This window comes from Microcaecilia unicolor, chromosome 7, assembly GCF_901765095.1.
Source record: "Microcaecilia unicolor chromosome 7, aMicUni1.1, whole genome shotgun sequence".
Taxonomy (NCBI): domain Eukaryota; kingdom Metazoa; phylum Chordata; class Amphibia; order Gymnophiona; family Siphonopidae; genus Microcaecilia; species Microcaecilia unicolor.
Window position 1 is genome coordinate 297,772,115 of NC_044037.1, and position 19,253 is coordinate 297,791,367.

The 19,253-nt window shown below is 43.8% G+C and overlaps 1 protein-coding gene across 1 annotated transcript in view; it reads right to left on the reverse strand.

The window, feature by feature from the left end:
- Nucleotides 1–19,253, reverse strand: part of LOC115474763 (general transcription and DNA repair factor IIH helicase subunit XPB-like) — a 95,180-nt gene that overhangs the window by 41,904 nt on the left and 34,023 nt on the right. Inside the window, exons 7-9 of the mRNA XM_030210415.1 lie at nt 8,904–9,108; nt 5,515–5,829; nt 2,874–3,058 (exon numbers count right to left, since the gene is read on the reverse strand). Of these exons, the coding sequence (XP_030066275.1) occupies nt 2,874–3,058; nt 5,515–5,829; nt 8,904–9,108 (705 nt within the window). The remainder of the gene's footprint in view (nt 1–2,873; nt 3,059–5,514; nt 5,830–8,903; nt 9,109–19,253) is intronic.

Below are 19,253 nucleotides of genomic sequence, written 5' to 3' on the forward strand. Positions count from 1 at the left end.
CCTGAGGAACAGCATCAGGGATCAAAGCTGATTACTCAAGATGAGCATGCCATTATAAATTATTAGAAACCAAGATGATGATATTTCAGGAAAGTTAAATAGCATGCTAACCTGTCCTGAAATTTGTCTAACGATTCCCAAATGTGGGATACATCATCAAGATTTGGTTCCCTCTTCTTCTGGAGTGGTCCTCCGAAGAACCGTGGAGTGTTTTCCAACCCTCATCACTCAGAACGAAGGGTCACTTCTACATCCCAACCTCCAGTCTCTGGCTCTCACGGCCTGGATGTTGAGAGCTTAGAATTCGCCTCCTTGGGTCTTTCAGAGGGTGTCGCCCAAGTCTTGATTGCTTCCAGGAAAGATTCTACAAAGAGGTGTTACTCTTTTAAATGGAGGAGGTTTGCCGTCTGGTGTGACAGCAAGGCCCTAGATCCTCTTTCTTGCGACACCACGTAACCAAAGACCATAATGGACATATCCTAACTCTTCCTCTCCCTCTCTAAGCTCTCCCCAATTGTCTTTACCATACATGTACCTCATTCTACTATAATATCACCTTGATATTGTTCACACCGGAATCGGTTAACGCCGTTTACATAGTAACATAGTAGATGACGGCAGAAAAAGACCTGCATGGTCCATCCAGTCTGCCCAAGAAGATAAATTCATATGTGCTACTTTTTTTTTTACTTGTACTGTCCTCTTCCGTGCACAGACCGTATAAGTCTGGCCAGCCCTATCCCTGCCTCCCAACCACCAACCCCGCCTCCCAACCACCAGCTCTGGCACAGACCGTATAAGTCTGCCCAGCACTATCCCTGCCACCCACCACCGGCTCTGGCACAGACCTTATAAGTCTGCCCAGCACTAGTCCCCCCCTCCCAACCACCAGCCCCAGCACAGACCGTATATGTCTGCCCACACTAGCTCCGCCTCCCAACCACCAGCTCTGCCACCCATTCTAGGCTAAGCTCCTGAGGATCCCTTTCTTCTGCACAGGATTCCTTTATGTTTATCCCACGCATGTTTGAATTCCGTTACCGTTTTCATCTCCACCACCTCCCGCGGGAGGGCATTCCAAGCATCCACCACTCTCTCCGTGAAGAAATACTTCCTGACATTCTTCTTGAGTCTGCCCCCCTTCAATCTCATTTCATGCCCTCTCGTTCTACCGCCTTCCCATCTCCGGAAAAGGTTCGTTTGCGGATTAATACCTTTAAAATATTTGAACGTCTGTATCATATCACCCCTGTTCCTCCTTTCCTCCAGGGTATACGTATTCAGGTCAGCAAGTCTCTCCTCATACGTCTTGTAACGCAAATCCCATACCATCCTCGTAGCTTTTCTTTGCACCACTTCAATTCTTTTTACATCCTTAGCAAGATACGGCCTCCAAAACTGAACACAATACTCCAGGTGGGGCCTCACCAACGACTTGTACAGGGGCATCAACACTTCCTTTCTTCTGCTGGTCACACCTCTCTCTATACAGCCTAACAACCTTCTAACTACGGCCACCGCCTTGTCACACTGTTTCGTCGCCTTCAGATCCTCAGATACTTACGGTACTATGTCAGCCACATTGAGCCTGCAAAGAGGTGGGAAAATGTGGGATACAAATGCAACAAATAAAATAAAAAAGATAGGGTCAGTGCTGGCAGTGGCTTTCTTTAAGAGGACTAGGGTTATCACTGTGACGATGTTAAACGGGGGGGGGGGGGGAGGAGAAAATGATGTTAGAAAATATTGATGATGCAGTTACGATGTATGTATGCAACTGTGACCTGTTCTTATGTTTACGAAGTGTTTGAATTTATTGATTATGTTCACAATGTTTATTATCATCAATAAAAACCGTTGAAACATAAGAGGACCAGGGTTTACTCTGAACAATCAAGCAAAGTGAAGTACATGATTAATGTAAGTACAGGGGACATTCAACCAATCTAATTGCTTGACTTAACATGATCCTCGCCTGTGAAGCCAATCAGGTCAAAGGATCAAGGGTGAACATTTCCCTATGATGCATTAAAACAAAGAAAATCAGAATTTAAAATTCCAAGGTGATTTATAGTAGGGATTTTAGTTTTATAGGTTCTTTGAGGTCTTTAAAAGTATATTAGTCTAGGTCAGGGGTAGGCAACTCCAGTCCTCGACAGCCGCAGGCAGGTCAGGTTTTCAGGATATCCACAATAAATATGCATGAACTTGATTTGCATACCCTGCCTCCATGGTATGCAAATCTATCTCATGCATATTCATTGTGGATATCCTGAAAACCTGACCTGCCTGCGGCTCTCGAGGACCGGAGTTGCCCACCCCTGGTCTAGGTGATTGCTTGTGTCTCTCCTATCCCTGTTTTGAAGTTCTTTTGTTTTTATTGTTTTGTTACGTACACCACCTTGACCTCTTTTGAATATGTCAGTAAATCAAGTACAAACAAACATAGGTGGTACTGCCAGAGGGCATCACTGCGCAAGGATGTGGCCTGCTGGCTCAACCAGCCCACGGTGACCCCACAGTAAGATACGACAGCTGCAACACCTAATTTCTGGGTCACAAAGCTTTTATATATTGTTAACATAGCTGTTTACTCGTGTCATAATTTATATATGGTACAAGGATCAGAGAGAGTCAAGCAAGGAATACAGTAGTTCATGTTTCACTTATAAAAAAGAACAAAAGGACAAATAGAGATAGGAAAAGGAGAAAAATATAGACAAAATAATGAAAATAAACAACCACTAGCAAGCAGCCCAATGACTATTCTTTGATTACCATAAATAAATTTCATTCATAATGATAGTATGGCAAAAAAAACCAAAAAAACAACTTCTGAAACTCTATCCAGAAGTTAAACACCCTGACCTTACCTCTGCACACTGGACTTTAGCAATGTAACCATTGTTCTGTAGTTCCATCCAGTTGGCCTCATACAATTTTGGTCCTATCAAGAAGTTCAAATCTACAATTTTGTCATCTTCTCGGACGAGGGTGGCAGTCAGTCCCAGCTTACAGTGCGCCTGAACTATGGTAAGTACACGGCGGAACATCTTGGCTGGAAAGACAAGTCATGGTTTATAAATTTAATCAAAAATGAGGGGGGGAGGTGGAAACTCTACGAACAACTCCAGTAGAAAAAGGGAAAGGGAAATGGGACTTGATATACCGCCTTTCTGAGCTTTTGCAACTACATTCAAAGTGGTTTACATATATTCAGGTACTTATTTTGTACCAGGGGCAATGGAGGGTTAAGTGACTTGCCCAGAGTCAGAAGGAGCTGCAGTGGGAATCGAACTCAGTTCCCCAGGATCAAAGTCCACTGCACTAACCAATAGGCTACTCCTCCACACAGAGTAGGGATGGACCAGTGGGATTCAACCAAGAATCCAATGCAGCTGAAAGTTGGAAATATGGATAAAATCTAAAATTTATTGTATACACATCCAGAGGTCAAATACAGTGTAACAGATTCGACACAGGACCGTGTTTCAGCAAAAATGCCTGCCTCAGGAGTTACTGTTTCTGATTAGCACTTGAAATCAAACTTGATTGGCCTCTGTCTTTAGCGGCAGCGCTACAAGACACCGAAGGCTCTCTGGACTGAGTTTTTTGATGTTTTAGATGCGACTTACTATAGCCACAGAAGCCAATCAAGTTTGATTTCAAGTGTTAACATAAGAATAGCCATACTGGTTCAGAGTCCTAGGGATCTAGCCCAGTATGCTGCTTCCAACAGTGGTCAATCCAGGTCACAAGTCCCTGGCAGAAACCCAATTAGTAGCAACATTCCATGCTACCAATCCCAGGGCAAGCAGTGGCTTCCCCCATGTCAGTCTCAATAAAAGACTTTTCCTCCAGAAACACTAACCACTGTTACCACGTCCTCTGGCAGTGAGTTCCAGAGATTAACTATTCTTGGAGTGAAATCAGAAATGACCACTCCTGAGGCGGGCAGAAAAAGAACAATCACCCATTCAGTGTACTCAGTTATTCCTGTGTACACTGTGAAGGCTATTTCCCAACCGAAAGCCAAAAAGCACGTTCACTTGCAGAATAATCACCTCTTATCCAAGACAGTTTTTGTTATCTTTCTCCACTGCACACTAGCTGAGCGTGCAGAATCCCCTCTCCCATTCATATCGGCACCCTTCCACTCTTACATCAGACCACAGGATCCCACAATCTAAACAGCCACCTACCGAAGTGGAACTGTTTATCTGAACATTCAGCCTCTTAGGAACCTGTAGCTTTTCTGGTCAGCTTCCAATAGCAGCATGAAACATTGATCTAGTCCACATAAGAGGCATGCAGCCTGACGAACAGATCCAGCTGCATGGTTGCCTGCTTTCCCCCTAAGACCTCCTTGCAGCCTGCCAGAAAGGTCCAGAGGCTAATTAAATTTTCATTCACAAGTTTCTATTTGCAATATCAATCTACCTTTCCTAACTAGTTCTTCTGCTCTACCACTGTTAAGTGTATTCTGAAAATCCCTCAAGAAATTGGTTTTAGTAAGCTCTCATGCTTCAGAGCTGTAAGAATCATCAAAGTGACTCATACATAGTTCCAGGCAAAGGGCAATACACGGAGCTACACTCCTAAAGGTAATTACACGTGGCTGTTTTAGAGAAGAAGGGCCGAATGGCCCTGCAGCAGAGGCAGAGAAGTTAAGAAGAGTTTTGGGCTAGATGAATGGGTTCAGAGAGAAAACACTAGGCAGAGATATCAAGGCAGGACAACTGCTAGAGCTTGCTACTGAACACTTTTCACCAGCCTTCCACTTAGCCATCTCTCTCCTCTTCAATCAGTCCAAAACTCTGCTGCGCGACTCATTTTCCGCCAGAATCAATATGCTCACATTAGCCCTCTCCTCAAGTCACTTCACTGGCTCCCTGTTCCGCATTCAATTCAAACTTCTCTTACTGACCTATAAGTGCATTCACTCTACCACTCCCCAGTGCCTCTCCACTCTTGTCTCTCCCTACGCCCCCGCCTCGAGTACTCCGTTCTGTGGATAAATCTCTCTTCTGTCCCCTTCTCCTCTACTGCTAATTCCAGACTCCGTTCCTTTTATCCCGCTGCACCTCACGCCTGGAATAGACTTCCTGAGCTTGTACGTCTAGCCCCGTCTTTGGCTGATTTCAAATCCAGGCTAAAAGCCCACCTCTTTACCACTGCTTTTGACTCCAAACCACTTTATCCCCACCTCTTTAATTCCCTTACCTCTTAGTTGTGCTGTCTGTCTGTCCTATTTAGATTGTGAGCTCTTTGAGCAGGGACTGTCTTTTCATGTATGGTGTACAGCGCTGCATATGCCTTGTAGGGCTATAGAAGTGATAAGTAGTAGTAGTAAGGGAAAGGTAATGTGCACACTGATGCCCATCAAAGACTTCAGGACAGAAACAGGGCTGACATATATTTAAAAAAAAAAAAAAAAAACCAAGCTACGCAAAGAACAAATTCAGACTTAAGGACGGTTGTTCATATGTTAATGTTGGGTTTAAAACTTCTTACCAGGTATGGTATGCACCTCATCGAGAATCATGAGTCCCCACTCTTGACTTTTCAGCCACTCCATAACTCTCTCTGCTTCCCACGACCTTTTAGTCGTGTGACCCAGCATGGAGTACGTGCTAATAGCAACCGAACAGCCAATTGGTTTGTCCTTAGCATCGGATGTGAAGCGACAGATCTGACTGTCATCTATGGTGGACCACATTTTAAACTGGGCTTTCCACTGCTCCACCGAAACAGCAGAGTTACCGAGTACCAGGCACCGCTTCCGTACTGTACAGGCAGCTGTAACACCCACTAAAGATTTCCCAGCACCTAGATGGGGAGGTGGAGGGAAAAACCGTAAGTCAGCAAAACCACTACAGTGCCTGAAATACTCTAAACTGGACAGTGCTATGGGTCCGAGATAAAAGAGAAATGCATAGTCAAGATCGGGAGGCAGGGCTTGAGGTTGGGAGGCGGGGATAGGGCTGGGCAGACTTATACGTTCTATGCCAGAGCCGGTGGTGGGAAGCGGGACTGGTGGTTGGGAGGCGGGGATAGTGCTGGACAGACTTGTACGGTCTGTGCCAGAGCCGGGGTTGGGAGGCAGGGCTGGGGAGGTGAGGATAGTGCTGGGCAGACTTATATGGTCTGTGCCAGAGCCGGTGGTTGGGAGGCAGGGCTGGTGGTTGGGAGGTGAGGATAGTGCTGGGCACACTTATACGGTCTGTGCCAGAGCCGGTGGTTGGGAGGAGGGGCTGGTGGTTGGGAGGCGGGGATAGTGCTGGGCAGACTTATACGGTCTGAGCCAGAGCCGGTGGTTGGGAGGAGGGGCTGGTGGTTGGGAGGCGGGGATAGTGCTGGGCAGACTTATACGGTCTGTGCCCTGAAGAGCACATGTACAAATCAAAGTAGGGTATACACAAAAAGCAGCAAATATGAGTTATCTTGTTGGGCAGACTGGATGGACCGTGCAGGTCTTTTTCTGCCGTCATCTACTATGTTACTATGTTACTATGCATATGCATTTTTAGATCAAATACAGATTATAGCAGGCTGCATTTTCCCTTTTGAGCTGCTTGCATTACTGTTCTTCAGTTAAACAGATGTAACACATAGTTCAAATGACCAGAAAGACAGGCCAGAACTGTTAAGCAGCGGTGTATGGACACTTCATCACCTGATATGTCATCACATATTCAAGCTAAATGTATTCAGACTGTGTGTGTGGAAAACTTACAGCCAATGGGGGAAGGGGGGGGGGGGTGCAACCACACATCCCCGCCTGTTCTTTTGTGCCTGTCTGAAATTAAATGTAAATAAAACAAAGATATTGTTGTCACCATATGCTTCCTCTGATATTTCTGGATTGTTCCAGTTTGATGAAGAGGTAATTCCGATTGTTAATGAGTTAAGAGATTTGGGTATAATCGTAGATTTCAGCTTAAAGTTGCATGTATATAAAACTTTGAAGGATGTTTTCTTTAAATTGCAATTGATTAGATCTCTAAAGAAATTATTAACCTCAAAATTTTAGATCAGCAGTTTAGAGACTTATAATGCCGTGCTTTGACTACTGTAATGGCCTTTTGATTGGAAGACCTAAATCTCAATTGAAAGCTTTACAAATTACTCAAAACTTTGCATTGGTTACCCACAGAATATCACATTAAGTTTAAAATTTTGTATCTTGTATTTAAGACCTTCAGGTATCTATAATGTTAGCAGCAAAGCTGCATGTATATCAATCTCTGAGACTTTCGAGATCTGCAGAAAAATTAAATTTAGACATCCCGTCATATCGGGCCATAAAATTGAGTGAGTATAGAGCATCTATTTTTCATTTAGCAGGCCCTACTATGTGGAACAATTTACCACTAAGACTCAAAAAAAAAAAATCAGGAGGTAAAAGGGAAAGGGAAATGGGACTTGATATACTGCCTTTCTGAGGTTTTTGCAACTACGTTCAAAGCGGTTTACATATATTCAGGTACTTATTTTGTACCAGGGGCAATGGAGGGTTAAGTGACTTGCCCAGAGTCACAAGGAGCCGCAGTGGGAATCAAAACCAGTTCCCCAGAATCAGAGCCCGCTGCACTAATCACTGGGCTACTCCTCCACTAGCAACGTTCCATGTAGAAACCTGCCCTTGCAGATCAGCAACACGGCCGCGCAGGCTTCTGTTTCTGTGAGTCTGATGTCCTGCACGTCAGACTCACAGAAACAGAAGCCTGTGCGGCCGTGTTGCTGATCTGCAAGGGCAGGCTTCTACATGGAATGTTGCTAGTGGTATAGCAACATTCCATGTAGAATCTCCAATAGTAGCAACATTCCATCTAGAATCTCAAATAGGGAAAGGGAAATGGGACTTGATATACCGCCTTTCTGAGGTTTTTGCAACTACATTCAAAGCAGTTCAATTCCCACTGCAGCTCCTTGTGACTGTGGGCAAGTCACTTAACCCTCCATTGCCCCTGGTACAAAATAAGTACCTGAATATATGTAAATTGCTTTGAATGTGGTTGCAAAAACCTCAGAAAGGCAGTATGTCAAGTCCCATTTCCCTTTCCCTTATGACATCACAATATCAGAAGTGAGCCAAGTATCGGGCAATCAAGCCATTGTGACATCACTGATGAGGTTGGCTTTTATTGGTGGAATGAATGGAGGAGTAGCCTAGTGGTTAGTGCAGTGGACTTTGATCCTGGGGAACTGAGTTCGATTCCCACTGCAGCTTCTTGTGACTGTGGGCAAGTCACTTAACCCTCCATTGCCCCTGGTACAAAATAAGTACCTGAATATATGTAAATTGCTTTGAATGTAGTTGCAAAAACCTCAGAAAGGCGGTACATCAAGTCCCATTTCCCTTTCCCTTTTATTTTAAATGTAAATATCTTTGCAGTGTAAGTTTTCCATGCACATAATTTGACTACAGTTAGCTTTCTATGAATGACGACATGTCGGGCAATGAAAATATTGCTTTCCTATGCCTAAATATAAGCCTCATGAAAATTTTATGTGTAAAAAGTTTTAGCAAGGCTCATATTTAGGCACAAATGTGTACTGGCATGCTCCCTCCACTCCAATTTTTTGCGCATATAATTTGAATACCTTTAGCTTGAATTGTCACAAACTCTCAGCAGCATTTCACAGTTCTGGGAAGCCAGAAGTCTAGCATGTCACCATTAGGCAGTTCCACTTCTCCCGCTAACTAAACCAATCACTTAATGAAAAACCACCATATAAGAGTGCTCTAAAATCATCTTTTCAGTATCTTAATTTGTGTGCAACTGTGCTTAACTGCTAAATGTGCATTACCACTCATTATGGATTTTTGCCACAGCTGTATAATTTTAGAAAATAAAATTTGGTGAACAATATTTGCGCAAATCAGACCAGTGACCTACCGCATGGGAGCACAATAACACCAGACCTAGCACGTCCATTGCCGAACATCTTCCTAAGACTCTTTTCTTGGTAAGGCCGAAGGACAGCAGTTGGCTTGAGGTCAATATTAATATCTGGATTGACGGAGTCATTCCTGAAATCGTATTCTGCTAGCAAAGGGTATTCCAGGTGAATACATCGTTTCTGAAGTTCTTCAATCATTTCCTAAAACACATTCAAAATATCTAATGAGCCCAGACAGAAAAATCTTGCTTGCTCTTCCTGCCCCAATGACAAATATCAAATTAATATACTAAACTGGGAAGGTACACAGATTACCCCCCATCCCAACCCTCTCTTCTAAAGGAATCCTGAGAGTCAAATATGGTTCTGGTTATGAAGCATGAGGAGGTTTAGCTAGGCATTTCCACTGACTCATCAAGGGGCTCATTTTCAAAGCATTTAGACTTACAAAGTTCTATAGTAACCTATGGAACTTTGAAAATACGCCTCTAAGTCTTCAGACATCATCTTTGGTATGTAGCAGAGAACTTGTGATGGAAAATATTAAGGATTGCTTTTCAGTCTTGCTTTAATCGATAATACATTTTTAAAATCTTCTGTCTTTGATCAAAAGTGACTTTCCTGGTATATCTCAAAGAACAGGCTGGAATGTAAGGCACATCTTAAGAACAATGTATAAGATAAAGCACACCTTAAGAACAGGTTGGAATGCTTCTGAAGCCAGCCTGTGCAGGAGGAAGGCGGGGTATGTTTGAGGTTTGGTAGATAAGCCACCTGGCCAGTGGTTTGTTTACCTGAACTGAGAGCACATGACTGAATCCTCACGTACCTGGATAAGTTTTAATAAAAAGGGGGCTTTTTGCAGCAGAGCCTTGGGGCTCATTCTGTGGAAGGACGCATCATGCACAAAAGACTTGTTCCTGGTCTGGAGACTTTGGGCTTTTTGCTGCAACAGGCCCCCCCCCCCCCCCCCCCCCCAGCTGATGAGATAAGGGCCTGAATGATGTAATTCCTGACCAGTGATGATGTATGTATAAATATATATCTTTCTTATTTTACTTTTCTATAGCCTTCCTTTAGTAATGTACTCGATTAGTGTGTGTATTTCTTAATCATTGTGATGCAGTAACAGTAATACACTCTCCAATTAAAGTGCAAATAAAGAGTTTCATTTACCCAATACGAATCTAAAAGAATCTGTAGTATTTTAGTCTTAGAGCAGTCTGCAATACCGAAGCAATACAGAACTGCAATTAAAATGCCAATTGTTGAGAGGAAGAATGTGTTGCCCTTTCAAAAACCCCACAACATAGTAAAGCACTGGTAACGATGTAAAAATTATGCTCTTACCATATAAATATCTTTCCTTTAGTCATACCAGACCAGTCCAGACTGATGGGTTATGTACATCTACCAGCCGATGGAGAAAGAGAAAGGTAGTTCCAAGTAATTCATCCCTTAAGGGATTCATGCAGCCTGGAACATTCAGTATTTTGAATAGCCAAGCCTTGGTGCTCCAAGATATATAGTTACGAACACTGAACAAATTCATGAAGCTAAACCACGAAGAGAGGCTGAAGTTCCACAGACAAACAGAGAATCCACTGAAACAGAAGATGTCCGTAATGATGAAACAGACAACTGAAGAGGTGATATCTGTGAATAAATACTAAATGAAAGAAAACACTAAAGGGCGGGGGCTCAGGACTGGTCTGGTATGACTAAAGGAAAGAAAATTATCAGGTAACACTTAATGTCTCCTTCCAGTATATAGTTTTCCACTATTCCAGAATCTGTGAGATATTCAAAAGCAATGCCTAGAGTGGGTGGGATCTTGGCACTGCCGCCCCGAGGACCACAGCCCCAGAACTGGCTTCTGAGCGCACCGCAATGTCCACCTTGTAGTGCTTAGCAAAGGTTTGCAGCGCTGACTATGTTGCTGCCTTGCAAATATCCACCAGAGACAGTAAGCTAGCTTCACCCAGGATGTCACTTTATGCCTTGTAGGATAAGCCCACAAGGCCTGAGGAACCTGCTTCCTTGCAAGCAAATAAACTGACAAAATAGTCTCCTTCAGCCATCTAGCAATTGTGGGCTTGGAAGCCAAGAGGCCAAGCCTCTGCTTACCAAAAAGTACAAATGGTCTGTCCAATTTGCGAAACTCATGACTTCCAGATATCTAATGAGGACTCTACACACATTGAGAAGCTTGAAGAATACTGAGCCTCTTCGTCCTCTCTGTGAAAGGATGGAAGCTCCATAGATTGGTTGAGATGAAATGCTGACACCTCTTTCAGAAGAAAAGAACCACCATGTACAGTGAGACCCCTGCCACTGGACACTGATCCCGACAAAAGAGAGCCAATGCAACAGCCACCAAAAACATTGTCTTTAGAGTAAGATCTTCACGGAGGCCTTCTGGAGTGGCTTAAAAGGAGGCTTCTGAAGAGCTGAACACAGCGTATGAAAAGGAGGCCTCCCAACAAGAATCAAAAACAATATCCAGGTGAGCTGCGTCTTCTATAGATGGCCCCTGAAACAGGCCAAAGCCACAACCCAAACTTTTAGAGAACCCAACACCAACCCTTTTTAAAGACATGTCTGGAAAACGCAAGGATGTGCATGATCTGAACAGAGAAGGGAGAAAGTCTTCTCTCAGAACACCAGCCCTCAAACCTCCTCCACACCCTTGCATATGCCACGGATAAAGAGCATTTCCGAGCCTGAAGCAATGTAGCAAAGAGCGAGTCCGAATAACCTTTTCATCTCAACTGAGCCCTTTCAATGGTCAAGCTGTAAGATCAAAGGGGCACAGATCCTCCATGAGAACTGGACCATGCTTAAGTAGGCCGTTTACCTGCGGAAGACGGAAGTTATCCCCACCCTGCAGTCAAATCAGGGTCCATGAACCATTGCCAATCCATGGCTACTAGAATTATTTGAACCCAGTGCAATGCGATCCTTTTAAACACGCGGCCTACCATTTGGGCCAAGGAGGGATGGCACAGAGTAGATGCGTCTCCAGCCAGGGCTTCAGTAGGGCATCAATACCCATTGAGCCCAATTCTTTCTGAAGAACTTGGGCACTTCGGAATTCCTTTTCATCGCTATCAAGTCGAGGAGTAGAGAATCCTATCAGTCTACAATAAGCTGAAAACCCTGGCTGGATAGTTACCATTATCCCCGGTCCAAGGAGTCCCTGCTGAGAAAGACCATCTCCACATTCAAGGATCCAATGATGTAAGCTGCCAACAAGCAGAGATGATTTTTCTCTGCCCAACTCATGAGAGATGCCACCTCCACCGGCGCCATCGGACAGCTGCGGGTCCCGCTTTGCTTGTGGATATAAGCAACCGCTGTTAAATTGTCAGAGAAACTCAGACCAGGGTCCTTGCCCTGAAAGGGAGTAAAGTCACTTAAGGCATTCTGAAATGCCCTAAGCTCAAAGCGATTTATCAACCATCGAGATTCCTGTTCCATCCAGGTACCCTGTATCAGATGGAACTTGTAATGAGCTCCCAAACTGACTTGCTAACGTCAGTTGGCACCACCTCCCATTGTGTTATCAGAAAGGGAGCTCCGACGGTCCAATTCCTGGGTGACAAACACCACTGCATACTCCATCTGGTAACCAGTGTCCATGGAAGATGAAGGTCCCATACCATTTTTGTAGCTTTTCTTTGCACCGTTTTCAGTGTAAAAAGACTGGAAGCAGTGCAAAGAAAAGCTATAAAAATGGTATGGGATTTGCGTTGCAAACCGTACAAGAGACTTGCTGACATGAACATGTATACCTAGGAGGAAAGGAGAAACAGGGGTGACATGATACAGACATTCAAATATTTGAAAGGTATTAATCCGCAAATGAACCTTTTTCGGAGCCGGGAAGGCAGTTGAACTAGAGGACATGAATTGAGGTTGAAGGGGGGCAGACTCAGGACTAATGTTAGGAAGTATTTTTTCACGGAGAGGGTGGTGGATATGTGGAATGCCCTCCCGCGGGAGGTGGTGGAGATGAAAATGGTAATGGAATTCAAACATGCGTGGGATAAACACAAAGGAATCCGGTTTAGAAGGAATAGTTCCATGGAATCTTAGCGGAGATTGGGTGGCGATGCCCGTAATTGGGAAACAAAACGGGAGCTGGGCAGACTTCTATGGTCTACGCCCTGATCGTGACTGAATAGATAGGGATGGGCTGGAGTGTAAGTATTAAGGGGCTTCGACATTAGCTTCAGAACTTAGTACAAGAACAGTACCTGGCAGACTTCTACGGTCTGTGCCCTGAGAAAGGCAAGGATAAATCAAACTCGGGTATACATATAAAGTAACACATACCATGTAAAATGAATTTATCTTGTTGGGCAGACTGGATGGACTGTAGAGGTCTTTATCTGCTGTCATTTACTATGTTACTATATTACTAAGGTTGTACTTCTATGATACCAGAGACCAGTGGCTGAGAAGAGATTCCTGTAATGGCCCTTGCACATGCACCATTTCCATCACCTCAATCTTTGATCCCAGAACCTGAATGTATTCCCAGATCCTGGGCCTGCCTTGACTGAGAATACAAATCTATTGAACCAACTTCGACCTCCATAATGAAGATCCTCTCCCTTTCTGTGTCAAATTGAATGACCAGATACTCCAACATCTGCAACGAAGCTAGTCTGCTCTTCTTGAAATTGATCACCCAATCCAGCACCTGCACAAGATGGACAACTTTGTCACTGCCATGATGTCCGAAGTATGCACAAATGAACCAGTCAAACTCTAACGTTCTCGGAGCCATGGCAAGACTAAAGGGCACAGCCCTGAACAGGAAGTGATGGCCCAGCACCGCAAAACGTAGAAACCTTCTGATGCAGTGGCCATATGGGTATACACAAATACACCTCCTTGAGATCGAAGGTGGCGAGAAATTATCCTGCTTGAACCACGGCTATGACTTCTTTTAGTGTTTTCATATCTAAAACCAGACGAAAGGTGCCTTCCTTCTTTGAGACAATGAGGTAGATGGAGCATATGCTTTGTCCCTGTTTGGCCTGGGGAACTGAAACAATGGCCCAGAGCACCAGCAAGGAATCTACTGGCTCCCTTTTGACAAGGTGACTGCAAGAAGAGAGAAGCAACTGGGCAGAACTCCATCTTGTAAACTTCTATAAGAATATTCAGAACCCACTGGTCTGATGAGATTTTTGCCCACCTCTACCGAAACTCCTGAAGACATCTTCCCACCGGAGAAGTAAAAGACTGGATCAGCCTCACATCATTGCAAAGCTCTGGAGACACTGGGCGCTCTAGCTGACTGATAGGACTTCCTGTCTGCTTGAAAGCAGGAATTCTGCCATATTCCTGACGACCAGATGGGTACCGTCTGCTGTCTGTCTCAAAAGAGAGACCCCCTGAAGAAAGACAACCAGAGGCTTTTGGCTTATCCTCCAGCAACCACTGTGGCTTACTTTCTCCCATTTCTTTCACCAAGTTACTGAGATCTTCTCCAAATAACCACTTGCCTCGAAAGGGCAGTTTAACTAGATGTGACTTTGACACTGCATCCGCTGCCCAAGCTGCAATCAGAGACGCTGACATGCTGTGACAGCCAAAGAATACTGTGGGCTGTAACCCATAATAAATGGCACTTCAGGCAGGCTCTTACCATGAACAAGCTGCACACTGCCGCTTGAAGGCCCAAAGAGGCCACTTCAAAGGCTTGTTTCAGCAAGCCTTCTAGCTTCCTATCTTGTAGGTCTTTTAGAGCAATGGCCCTTCCACCAGCAAGGTAGTCTTCTTATTCACAGCCATAACAAGAAGCCCACCATGGGAAGCTGCAATTTATCTTTCTCTTCTGGAACTAAAGGGTAAAGATAAGCCATGGATCTTCCTATATATCTCTACAAGTCCTACCACAGATGAAAAAGGCTCAGGACTGATACTCTGTGTCCCATGTTCTCCAGCAAACCTCTTTTCTTTCTTTCTTTCTTTTTTTTAATGCTGGAAAAGGAGAGCTCCTGCAGAAAACAGGGAGGACAGGAAGGGAGGGAAGAAGTAAGTTCACGGGGCACCACATATAGGGATCTGAATACCTCCAGATATGACTCTGCAGACTCAAGCCACCAACACAGCTCAACTGGGGACCAGTTGACCAACTGGACCAGGAGCAAATCACTCAGAATCAGGGTCTGAAAAGTGTGTCCATCTACCTGCTGGAAAAAGAAAATACTGAGGAGCTAGACTAGATGTCAAGAGAGATATGTCTCAGCTCAGTTTTCAGTTCTCTGTCTCCACCTGCTGGTTAACAGACTCAATACCCACTGGTTCTGGAATAGTGGAAAGCTATGTAATGGATTTTCTTTTTATTTGGAACCCAGAGTTTTGGCAAAAGGTGGAACTTTTTATATACGATTTCCTTGTCAATGGACGGTTGGACGGTTTCCTAAAGGACAAGTCCATAAACCGCTACTAAACGGACTTGGAAAAATCCAAAATTCCAGGAACAACATGTATAGAATGTTTGTACGTTTGGGAAGCTTGCCAGGTGCCCTTGGCCTGGATTGGCCACTGTCGTGGACAGGATGCTGGGCTCGATGGACCCTTGGTCTTTTCCCAGTATGGCATTACTTATGTACTTATGTTTAAATACTACTACTACTACTTATCATTTCTATAGTGCTACAAGGCATACGCAGTGCTGTACACCATACACAAAAAGACAGTCCCTGCTCAAAGAGCTTACAATCTTGATAAGACAGGTAAACAGACAGAACAATGAAGGGTAAGGGAATAAAGAGGTGAATGGTGAATACTCTGAATGGTAATCATATGAGTGCTTTTAGCCCACTCAATTAGAGAAATTTGCCATTGGAACAAGTTTCTTAGTGCTTTAAGAGACAGTAACTGAGGGATAGTTTTAGGGTATCTTAGTATTGTACTCAGCAAGAAGTTACGCTTCTAGAATATCAAGTTGCATTTCTTTGACATATATCCTATTTTTTTCTCCTCTCTTTCATTGATGTGAGTTAGGGTGTTCATACTATGAAGCTTTAAACTTATAGATGCTTTAACAGTATTTGTCAGGAGTGGAGGAGTGGCCTAGTGGTTAGGGTGGTGGACTTTGGTCCTGGGGAACTGAGGAACTGAGTTCGATTCCCGGCACAGGCAGCTCCTTGTGACTCTGGGCAAGTCACTTAACCCTCCATTGCCCCATGTAAGCTGCATTGAGCCTGCCATGAGTGGGAAAGCGCAGGGTACAAATGTAACAAAAATAAAATAGATACTATTGGAGATTCTACATGGAATGTTGCTACTTTTGGAGATTCTACATGGAACGTTGCTACTATTGGAGATTCTACATGGAATGTTGCTACTATTGGAGATTCTACATGGAATGTTGCTATTCCACTAGCAACATTCCATGTAGAAGGCTGCGCAGGCTTCTGTTTCTGTGAGTCTAACGTCCTGCACGTACGTGCAGGACGTCAGACTCACAGAAGCAGAAGCCTGCGCGGCCACATTGGTGATCTGCAAGGGCCGACTTCCACATGGAATGTTGCTAGTGGGACTCTGGGCAAGTCACTTAACCCTCCATTGCCCCATGTAAGCCGCATTGAGCCTGCCATGAGTGGGAAAGCGCAGGGTACAAATGTAACAAAAATAAAATAGATACTATTGGAGATTCTACATGGAATGTTGCTACTATTGGAGATTCTACATGGAATGTTGCTATTCCACTAGCAACATTCCATGTAGAAGGCTGCGCAGGCTTCTGTTTCTGTGAGTCTGACGTCCTGCACGTCAGACTCACAGAAGCAGAAGCCTGCGCGGCCACATTGGTGATCTGCAAGGGCCGACTTCTATATGGAATGTTGCTAGTGGAATAGCAACATTCCATGTAGAATCACAAATAGTAGCAACAGTGGAGGAGTGGCCTAGTGGTTAGGGTGGTGGACTTTGGTCCTGGGGAACTGAGGAAGATTCCCGGCACAGGCAGCTCCTTGTGACTCTGGGCAAGTCACTTAACCCTCCATTGCCCCATGTAAGCCGCATTGAGCCTGCCATGAGTGGGAAAGCGCGGGGTACAAATGTAACAAAAAAAAGGATTATTTTCCTACCTGGTGCTTCTAGCCTCACAACAGATATTGCTTTATTAGCTACTGTAGGATTCCAATTCAGTTTTCAGTTAAAGCATAAAACTTATGTTTCATTAAGTAAATACTAGGCTTTTCAGGATTATCTGAATGATGTGGTTAAGGTGGTGGTTATTATTTTTTTTTTTAAAGATGGATGGTAGGATGCTTTCTCCATTTCTTGTAGAGAGGTGTGGTAGCCGTGTTAGTCCACTCTTAAGGTTATCAATAGAAATCAAACAAAATAAAACATGGAAAAGAAAATAAGATGATACCTTTTTTTATTGGACATAACTTAATACACTTCTTGATTAGCTTTCGAAGCTAATTAGCTTTTGATTTCCATTTCTTGTGAAAGAGGCATTAAGAAAAATAGGGGTCCTTTTACTAAGGCACGCTAACAATTAGGGCATTCACTAAATTCTATATAGCCCATTATACTCCTATGGGCTTCATGGCATTTAGCGCACACTAAATCCGTTAGTAGAAAGCATGGGACAGTCATGTTGGATCTCTTAAGGGGATGAAGAGATATGGATGGTCAGACTGGATAGGCCATATGGCCTTTATCTGCTGTCATTTTCTATGTGTCTATGTTTAAGACTATTCCATTTCTATGTTTGAGACTATTCCAAAGGCCCTTCCAGGTAGGTTTATTTTTAAGCTGCAAATATTACAAAATGACTGCTGACACGATTTTTGGTAAACTGCAGAGAGAACGAGCATGCTTCCCCATAAGCAAAGGAACTAAACTGCTTGCCAGTGGCATCTAAGGCTAAATGTAAGACCTTAACATTAACTTTCAAAGGTGCTTCATTCCAGCCAAGCGACCTTTTTGTATATATCCTCCTTAAACCAGATGAAACATCACAGTCTTCAAGGCCAGGGGCCTTCTCCATTATTTCTACCAATTATGGAATCAATTTCCTATGACTTTAAAAGGGGTTGGGGTAGTCAACTGCATAAGATTCCAAAAAGAGTTAAAGACCTGCTCTATTCTAGTGTGAACCGACTGCGCTGAATTTGAAATTCTGCTGTTTAATTTTGTCATTTTCTTAGGCTGTTTTAACTATATGGATTTTATGAGTATTGTGTACCACCTCGGTGTGGTTTTCCACAATAGATTTAATTTAATATCATAAGCCATCATAGTAACATAGTAACATAGTAGATGACGGCAGAAAAAGACCTGCATGGTCCATCCAGTCTGCCCACCTTCGCAGCCCTGCCTCCCAACCCCGGCTCTGGCACAGACCGTACAAGTCTGTCCAGCACTATCCCCGCCTCCCAACCACCAGTCCCGCTTCCCACCACCGGCTCTGGCACAGACCGTATAAGTCTGGCCAGCACTATCCTCACCTCCGCCTCCCGATCTTGACTAAGCTCCTGAGGATCCATTTCTTCGGCACAGGATTCCTTTATGCTTATCCCACGCATGTTTGAATTCCGTTACCGTTTTCATTTCCACCACCTCCCGCGGGAGGGCATTCCAAGCATCCACTACTCTTTCTGTGAAAAAATACTTCCTGACATTTTTCTTGAGTCTGCCCCCCTTCAATCTCATTTCATGTCCTCTCGTTCTACCACCTTCCCATCTCCGGAAAAGATTAGTTTGCGGATTAATACCTTTCAAACATTTGAACGTCTGTATCATATCACCCCTGTTTCTCCTTTCCTCCAGAGTATACATGTTTAGTTCAGCAAGTCTCTCCTCATACGTCTTGTAACGCAAATCCCATACCATTCTCGTAGCTTTTCTTTGCACCGCTTCAATTCTTTTTACATCCTTAACAAGATACGGCCTCCAAAACTGAACACAATACTCCAGGTGGGGCCTCACCAACGACTTATACAAACAGTTACATTGGTTTTTACATCCTTACGTTACAGTTGGCTTTTCTTAAAGGAGTTTCTGATGCCCTTTAAATATAGCATTGCACAGTAAGAGCTTCTTGAATCATAAAAGTTATTATGTAAATTCTACAGCGAAAGGAGTTATATTGAAATTGTTAATATACAAGAAGAAAGGAAGATGTAACAAAGAATAGACAAGAGGTTTGGGGAGGAGGGAGGGGACAAAGGGGGGAAAGAAAAAATGGAAAATTCACACAGACTTATGGTTGTAATGATTTATTGTTTGTTCAATAAAAAATTGTTTCCAACTAAATATAGCATTGCACAGTAGAAACAGTATGTGAGAAAAGCAAACTCAATGAT